This window comes from Lathyrus oleraceus, chromosome 1, assembly GCF_024323335.1.
Source record: "Lathyrus oleraceus cultivar Zhongwan6 chromosome 1, CAAS_Psat_ZW6_1.0, whole genome shotgun sequence".
NCBI lineage: Eukaryota > Viridiplantae > Streptophyta > Magnoliopsida > Fabales > Fabaceae > Lathyrus > Lathyrus oleraceus.
The window spans coordinates 120,012,240-120,021,504 of record NC_066579.1 but is presented as its reverse complement, the minus strand read 5'-3'; the positions used below and the strand labels follow the sequence as shown (position 1 = coordinate 120,021,504).

The window sequence follows — 9,265 nt, the reverse complement described above, 5'->3', positions numbered from 1 at the left end:
AGAAAATTATGATTTTTGGGCTGTTAATGGAGAATCTATTTACCTCTTTGGATGTCTTGGAATTCGTCCAAAACGGGTATGAAGAACCAGCACCAACAGAGGCTGAAGAATCAAGCCAACGACTTGAAGAATTGAAGAAGAAAAAGAAGATCACAGATGCTGAAGTTCTCGGGATGATTCAAAGAGCAGTCTCTATATCCATTTTCCCAAGGATTATGAGAGCAAAACCATCAAATGAAGCATGAAATATTCTACAACAAGAGTTTGAAGGAGACTCAAAGATGAGAACTGTGAAAATTCAATCTCTTAAGAGAGACTATGAAAATGAAAGAATGAAAGAGAATGAGAGTTTGAATGAATACTTTAATAGACTCTCTGAATTGGTGAATCAAATGAAGTCACATGGAGATACAATAGATGATCGCAGAATTGTTGATAAAATTTTGATTAGTTTGACAGAAAAATTTGATCCTATAGTGGTTGTTATAGAAGAAACTAAGGACCTATCAACTATGTATGTTTAAGGGTTGACGGGGTCTTTGAGGTCCTACGAGCAAAGGTTGTTATGAAACTCTGAAAAATCAGTTGAGAGTGCCTTTCAATCTAAACCCAACACCCAGCCCAACAATGGTGAAAATAAGTCCCCAATACAAAATAGAGGTGAGTCTTCTAGAGGTGAGGCGGATTTGGAAGAGGCATGGGCAGAGGAAGAAACTCGCGAGGAAGAGGAAGAGGCGCGAATGGCGGAAGATGGCATGAAGGAGCATCAAATAAATGGTGCAAAATCTGTAAGAGTAACACTCACAATGAGAATGATTGTTGGAACAAGGGCAAACCACAATGTCACAATTATAAGAGATTCATGCATATTCAAAAGGATTGTCGTTTTGTCAATCAACAACATGCTTCATTTGCAGAAGGAGAAAATGATGAAGGTAATTTGTTCTTTGCTTGTCAAAAAGCATTTCAAGAAGATAAAAACGTGTGGTATTTGGATAACGGTTGTAGCAACCATATGCCCGGAAAGAAAGAAGCTTTTGTAAACATTGATTATTCATTTGGCTCAAAAGTTAAATTTGGAAATGGAGAACATGTTGAAGTAAAACGAAAAGGCATCATCGGAGTTACAACAAAGCAAGGAAGCAAAGTCATTCATGACACTCTTTATGTGCCAGAGTTGGATGAGAACTTGCTAAGCATTGGACAACTTTTGGAGCATGGCTATCCTCTAAATTTTGAGAATCGTGAGTGCATAATTTTTTATTCAAAGAGAAGAAATGTTGCTATTGTAAAAATGACCAGTAATAGAAGCTTTCCACTTTCTCTTAATTATTAAAAAAAATTCAGCATGATGGCTAGAGAAGAAAATGACTCTTGTTTATGACACAAGAGACTTGGGCACTTGAACTACAATAGTCTCAAGCTGCTTTATCAAAAGAAGGTGGTGTATGGGCTGTCAATAATTGAAGAAAAATCTGGTGTGTGTGAAGGATGTATGCTTGGCAAACACCACCGCCAACCATTTCTAAAGGAATGAGTATGGAGAGCCAAACAAGGGTTGGAACTTGTACACACATATGTGTGTGGTTCTATGAATACTTTGTCTCATGGAAAAACAAGTATTTTATCTTGTTTATTGATTATTTTACCCGCATGACATGGGTATATTTTATGAGACAAAAATCTGATGTTTTTGTAATTTTTAAGAAGTTCAAAACTTTTGTTGAGAAACAAAGTGGTAGGTTTATAAAAATGTTGAGAAGTGACAGGGGGAAGGAGTACACCTCGAATGAATTTCACAAATTTTGTGAAGATGAAGGTGTTGAAATACAGCTCACTGTTGGCTATACACCTCAGCAAAATGATGTATCTGAAAGAAAGAACCAAACTGTGATGGAGATGGCGAAGTCTATGCTACTTGAGAAAGGTTCGCCTAAAACCTTTTGGCCTGAGGCTGTTAATACTGCTGTGTATTTGCTGAATAGATGTCCAACAAAGGTTGTATAGAATAAGACTCCATTTGAAGCTTGGAGTGAAAGAATACCTTCAATTAACCACCTTAAAGTTTTTGGGTGTGTTTGCTATGCTCAAATTCCTAAACAAAAGAGGACAAAGCTGAAAGAAACAAGTGAAAGATGTGTCTTTATTGGCTATAGTTCCATGTCAAAGGGCTATAAACTTTACAATTTGAAGACAAACAAGGTGATCATTAGCCGAGATGTTGTATTTGATGAGAAGGCTTCTTGGAATTAGGAAGAAGACAAAATGAAGGAGAAAACAGTCCCTGCAATTTTATTACAACAAAATCCAACAACTGAAAATGAGCAACCAACCCCATGTACACCAAGTTCTTCATCCTCTCCAAGTTCACCAATTTCAAGTTCATCATCTCCTATCTCAACTCCAATAAAATTGAAAGACTTGAGTGATATTTATGCAAGGTGCAACTATTGTGTTGTGGAACCAGAAAATTTTGATGAAGCAATCAAAGAAGATGTTTGGAGGAATGCGATGCAAGAAAAAATAAATGCAATTGAAAAGAACAAAACATGGCAGCTAGTTGAAAATCCAAATGACAAAGAAGATATTAGAGTAAAGTGAGTGTACAAATTGAAACATAATCCAGATGGTTCAATCCAAAGAGCCAAGGCTAGGTTAGTAGTCAAAGGCTATGCACAATAGCCTGGAATTGACTATAGTGAGACTTTTGCTCCGGTTGCACATTTGGACACCGTGAGAACAATCATTGTGTTAGCAGCTTAAAAAGGTTGGAATTTGTACCAACTTGATGTGAAGTCAGCTTTCTTGAATGGAGAATTAAAAGAAGAGGTGTATGTGCAGCAACCTCACGGCTTTGTGACTAAAGGCTTTATGGGTTGAAACAAGCCCCTAGAGCGTGGTATAGTGAAATTGACAACTACTTCATTCAGCAAGAATTTTAAAGAAGTAAAAGTGAGCCTACCTTGTATGTGAAGCATCAAGGTAAAGATGATATCCTTCTTGTTGCTCTTTATGTTGATGATTTGGTGTATACGGGTAACAACAAGAAAATGATTGAAAATTTTAAAATAGAAATGATGAAAAAATATGAGATGAGTGATCTTGGTTTGTTGCATCATTTTCTTGGTATTGAGGTTTACCAAGATGAATATGGAGTTTTTATTTGTCAAAAGAGATATGCTGAAAATATTTTAAAAAAGTTTGGCATGTATGGCTGCAAACCTATTGATATTCCTTTAGTGGTGAATGAAAAATTAAAGAAGGAAGATGGTGGAATATTAGTAAATGCAAGCATTTATAGAAGTTTGGTTGGAAGTTTGTTTTATCTTACAGCTTCAAGGCCCGATTTAATGTTTGCTGCTAGTTTACTCTCAAGATTCATGAGTAAACCAAGTCATTTACATCTCTGGGCAGCAAAAAGAGTTCTAAGGTATGTCATGGGAATCATGGAGCATGGAATCAGATTTGAGAAGAATTCTAAACTTGAAGCTAAAGGCTATTGTGATAGTGATTGGGTCAGAAGTGTTGATGATATGAAGAGCATTTCAGGTTATGCATTCAACCTTGGTTCAGGTGTGATCTCTTGGTGCTCAAAGAAGCAAGATACTGTGGCACAATCTTCAGCTGAAGCTGAGTATTTAGCAGCTGGTTTGACTACACAACAATCACTTTGATTGAGAAGAATATTAGAAGATATTGGAGAGAAACAAGAGGGAAGTCTGCAGCTTCATTGTGACAACAAATCAGCTATTGCCATGGCAAAGAATCCTGTTTTTCATAGTCGGACCAGACACATTAACATAAAACATCACTTCATTCGAAGTGTGATTGAAGAAGGAGATGTGCAGTTAGCTTTCTGCAGTTCACAAGAGCAGCTTGCAGACATTTTTACTAAAGCACTACCTAGAGGAAAATTTCAGCAACTTAGAGAAGCAATGGGAGTTAAAGAGCAACACATTAAGGGGGAGTGTTAAAATTAATATGTTGTAACCACCATTATCTTTAGTATGTATTATGAGAGAATTGTAACCATCACATTATAATAATTGTCTTTATTTAGATTTATGGTAGAGTTGTATCATTAAGATTGAGAGAACCAAAGAGTCATCATCTTGATTACCAACTTATTGTCTCCTATGTCAGTTTCCTTTAAGTCTATATAAAAGTGAGTGTGTGGTGGATTCAATAATATAAGAGTAAAGTGAGTGTGTGGTGGATTCAATAATATAAGTGTATTAAAAAAATATATTTTTTCTTACTCTAAATTCAGTACCAATATAATTTATCATATACCGCCTTTAGAATACCACCAACAGATTTGCATTTTTATCATTTATTCAAAAGACAAAAGAAAAAAGTACTAATATTTAAATCATTAAATGGATTCAAGACCTTGAACAAAAACGGTGGAAAAAGCTACCATCTCATGCTTGTCCAGAGCCAAACCAATCTCAATTCCACCATTGTTCTTCTTACTCTCACTAAGAGAAAATGCACCCGTGTTATCAGTTGAAGCCATATCAACTTTCTTTGGCTTTCCAATTCCAAAATCAATATCATAAACTTCAAACCTTGGTGATCCACCAGTAGAATACAGTTTAAAACTCTCCCTGTGACTTTTTAACATATCATGCACCCAATTTTCAGCTCCATTTATCACTCCATTTTTCACCTTATTCAAACCTTCATTAATCCCTTCTAAAGCACTTAAATATCCATCTTTTCCAATTATCTTCTTTGTCTCAAGCTCAATCTTTTGTCCTGCAATACAATTTCCAAAATACATAGAAGAAATTGAAGGTTCCAATCTTGTTCTACAATCCACACTAAATATGAAACTCACTTTTTCATCCTTTGGTTCTTCTGCTTTTGCTAAACATGATATCACATAAGCACATGTAACTGAAAAAGTTGAAATATTTATAACATTCATTTTCTTCTCATTTCTTGCATGGTTCTTAAGCTTTTGAATATTTGAAGGTGACAATTCAAATAAACTTTTAACTGCATCATTTTTCAACCTACCAGGAAATTCCCAAACCTTGAGACTTTTATTATTTGGTCCATAATGGTTCATCAAAGCATCAACATATGCTTCACTGATCCCACTATAATGATCTTCTATCACTGATCTATCAAAACAAGGTGTTACATTTTCAAGGTTAGGGTTAGAATTACATGCAATATAGGACCATGATTTCATAAAAGTGGTTGAAGATTTTCCATCACAAGCAGCATGGTGTGTGGTTATTCCAATGCAAAAACCATTGTTTGGAAACAAAGTGACTTGAATTGAAACCAAAGAAGCTTTTTCATGTGAAGTTTTCAAAAGAGGTATCAAGTGATGTCTCTTTGAAGCTTCACAGTGATTTGAAGAAAGATCTTCAAAACTTTCTTTGGACTCGACAACCGTAAAGGAAACAGAATCGCCGCGAACATAGTTTATGATTGGTTTTGATGACTCAATAGGCCAAACTATGTGGCCTGATAGAGGGAGAAAAAGTGGAAGTGTGAGTGAAAGTGAGTTTTTGAGATTTGGAACAAGAGTTTCATAGAAAAAAGTGGTTGAGTTTGTGAATTCATAGAAGAAGAGACGTTGAACAGGTGGAAATCTTAACCATAGAAGATCAAAGAAAGTGAGAGGAAGTGAGGTTGGTGATTGAGAAGGTTCATAAAATGGTTCAATATTGCAAACTTGAATAACTTTGAATGATTGTTCTTGTTGTGCCATGGCCTAATTATTTCATCAAAGAGAGGAAAAAAAAGTGTATGGCATAGCAACCGTTGTCAAAAACTTAATATAGAGTTTAATTGCTAGCACTAAATTGTAATCATACATATTCGTGATTATGATTTGTTAAAATATGTTATTATATATATAAAAGGTGGCCAGCATTACGGAGTTAATGCATTGCATGTCATAGCATTACTAAATAAAATATAGGTAAATAATAATTAAAAATTAAGGATTAAATAAGTTAGTGACCCTCTTAAATATACAAAACAAAAAAAAATAGTTTTTCAAAAAAAAAATTATTAAAAAATCATTTTTTTAATATTTATCATCTATATTTTTAATCTCCTTCTAAAAACGTTAATTAATACTGTTTAAAATATGGATGAAAAGTTTAACATGACCACTAATAGAAAACAAAATTTTATTTGTTTACAAGTTGCACATGCTCATGACTTTCTCCTTACTATTATTTTTAATAAATTAGGATAACATATATCATCGAAGGAGTATTGTATTATCCTAAGATATCGGCTTATGATTCTCTTATGTCTTATTGATGAGGTTTTTCTTATTTGTCACCGGACGTCTTTTGATACATTTAGGGAACACATGATTCATTGTAGGGAGCTTTCAGACTTCAAATACCGACATGATCTTGTTAAGATGTCATACTTGATATATTTTGGCGGCCCGAAGTATTTATGAAGAAAGTGACGTCTGTGAATTTCTTGACTAATCCACATGAGAGGAGATCAATACTTAGGCTAGCAGATGTTCTCGTATACGGATGGATAGGAAGGAAACATGCATGTATAGACTTGACTTGGATTTCTCCATTGATGGGACTAAAGATTGGAGGTTTTATTGTGGGAAAGTCAACTCTCAAAGCCGCTTAAAGTGAAATGGTCAGATATGAGAAAGTGCGTTCGGACAATGAACATTCTTTTATACCATTTATTTTTAATATTTTTTATTTTCTAACATCAAAAATAATGAATCTTTTACGGAGAGTCTAAAAACTTGTAAATAACAATATTATATCTCCTAAATTAATATATATATATTTTTAGAGAATTTATTTTTTCATTCAAAAGAGTAATGGTACAACTTGCTTGCTATTTATCTTCTATTTATATATATATATATATATATATATATATATATATATATATATATATATATATATATATATATATATATAAAATAAGATGATTACATAATTAAAGTCGATTAAGATTATAAATTCATCAACATAAACAAAAAGGAAAACACAAAATTGACACAAAAAGGAGAATAATCAAAACATAAACGAAGAAATATCAAGCACATAAAAGTAAAAAGTAAACAAGTTCAACTCATTGTACCATGCCAAAATCACGGCGAATATTATAATTTGCAATTGAGTACGAAATTCGTCAAAATTAAAATCCAATGAAACTATAGTACGAAAACGAATGAATGGTTAATGGAGTTATATAGATAATATAACGAAATGGAAAAGGTGACATCAATGGAACTAGAATGAAAACACTGATAAATGAGAAAAACGATAGTGGCGATATATTAGATTTTAGTTAAAAGTGTATTGGAAAAAACAAATAACATATTTAAATATAAGGATAATATATTTAAAAAATAAGTCATTTCGTTATTTAAGTTTATTTTTAAAGGTTACTTTGATTTATTTTATTTTATTTTATTTGAACCTTCCAAAACCTTTACCATAATCTTTAGGATCCTTATTCGTTTGTTTCTAGAAAGACTCATTTTTAAAGCTCGTGTAACTAATACTCCACTTATTACACACTAAATTAAATGAGCAATAAGCATGGTAATGGCAACGGTTCCAAATAGAAAGCGATCACAATGATTTAAAATAGAGAGCAAAGACACAATGGTATAATATCAAATAAGATGTTTTCTTATCTATAAAATTTTATAAAGAAAAAAAAAAGGAGTTTTTTATCCAGGATTACTAAATAGTTCAAATATTTTTATTTTTTAAAAACAAACTCGTAGAAAAATCTGATGGTAATTTGAATTCCGCAAGAAACTTAAAATGCATAGGGAACTTCAAAACCGCATAATGTTTTTTAGTGACAAATTAATGTTATCCAAAAATTTAAAATTATAAAAATATTATTGTTGATTTTTAAAGTAAATTCTAAGAAAATTTGTAAAAAAAATTCAATATCTTATGATAAAAATTATGAAATTTTCTCATCACAAATTCAGAAAACTTGCTAGGATTTACGAACTTGCAATGAATAATGGATCAGAAACACAATGCCCTAGAGATGAAAACCAAAAAGTCCCAAATTAAAAGTAGATCAACAAAACAATTAACCTAATAGTAAGCATGCACGCCAAAAAAATTAGGAGGTCGCGTGTTTGATTCTTAATGTCTTATTTTTATCAATATTACAAATTTGTTATTGTTTATTAATATTTCATAGTTTATATTACTTATTAAATTACAAAAATTAAAGAATTATTATTATTTGAAGGGAGAGTTTATTTATTTTTTGAAAAAAGTTAAAAACAATATAGTTTTTGTCATAATTTCAATGATAAACCAATATATATATATATATATATATATATATATATATATATATATATATATATATATATATATTAAAAATATTTTCTTATTTAAAAAATTACACTAATAGTAAAAGAAAATGACATATTCCAAAGGAAAAGGTGCAGGTGGTTCTACATCAAATTCTGCTTCAAAGACCTTAGGTAAATTCGTAGCTATATCTGCAAGTATTCTTGAGAATTTCATAATATAATATGGTAATGAAGAATTCTTTATGGATAAAACAAATACTCTCTGCGGAAATTTCTAAGATTCCTTTATCCGCAGGAAAACATGTATCACTTTAGAACAACAGCTAAATTCGCAGGTATTTTTTTGATATATTTTAATATGTTTTTCTGTGGAAATATTTCAACAGAAAAATATTTTTAACATACTTTTTTACTTACTAATAAAGTTATTTTTAAATTTTAGTTTTTAAAAATTATTGTAATAACAATGAAATCCTTAATAAAAGAATATTTTTAATTTAAATTTAAAAAATGTTATTTTACTATACTTTTTATTCATTTTTTAATAAAAAATAGTTCTTGCACTATGTATCATGATCTCATTAATTAAAAAAAATCATGTGAGCATAACTAGTGAATTAAATAATAATAATAATAATAATAATAATAATAATAATAATAATAATAATAATAATAATAATAATAATAAGTAATAATAAAAGGTATGTTAGATAATATATGAAGATAGGTTTTTTCATAAGAAAAAGACAAAAATTCAAACATTTTCGGTTTGACGCATGAGAAAGATCTGAGCACAATTGAAGAGTTTGTATCTTGGTTATAGATTTAAAAGCATAAATAGTTGGATAAAATACTTTGTACATGTGGGGAATTTCAACATCTAGAAACAGCTTTTTTAACAAAATAAAACAAGAATTATTATTATTTGTAAAGATAAGTTTATTTATTTTT

General features: G+C 31.1%; 2 protein-coding genes across 2 annotated transcripts; one reads left to right on the top strand and one right to left on the bottom strand.

The window, feature by feature from the left end:
- The first annotated feature begins 281 nt into the window (after positions 1-281).
- LOC127094920 (uncharacterized) lies at positions 282-2,007 on the top strand. Its single transcript, XM_051033680.1, has 4 exons — positions 282-514; positions 659-788; positions 878-1,288; positions 1,708-2,007. The coding sequence occupies exons 1-4, from the start codon at positions 282-284 to the stop codon at positions 2,005-2,007; spliced, it is 1,074 nt and encodes a 357-aa protein (XP_050889637.1).
- Positions 2,008-4,270: 2,263 nt separating this feature from the next.
- On the bottom strand, positions 4,271-5,806 carry LOC127121071 (phenolic glucoside malonyltransferase 1). Its single transcript, XM_051051683.1, has one exon. It carries the CDS (start codon positions 5,729-5,731, stop codon positions 4,376-4,378), a length of 1,356 nt encoding a protein of 451 aa, XP_050907640.1. The 5' UTR covers positions 5,732-5,806; the 3' UTR covers positions 4,271-4,375.
- Between the last annotated feature and the right edge of the window lie 3,459 nt (positions 5,807-9,265).

Excerpts from the sequence above, each read along its gene's own strand:
- LOC127094920 (XM_051033680.1), top strand. The coding sequence starts at position 282 with ATGAGAACTGTGAAAATTCAATCTCTTAAGAGAGACTATGAAAATGAA. Across the intron at positions 515-658 it reads ACTAAGGACCTATCAACTAT|AGGTGAGTCTTCTAGAGGTG; the intron begins GTATGTTTAAGG and ends AATACAAAATAG. Across the intron at positions 789-877 it reads AAATAAATGGTGCAAAATCT|GATTGTCGTTTTGTCAATCA; the intron begins GTAAGAGTAACA and ends CATATTCAAAAG.
- LOC127121071 (XM_051051683.1), bottom strand. The coding sequence starts at position 5,731 with ATGGCACAACAAGAACAATCATTCAAAGTTATTCAAGTTTGCAATATT.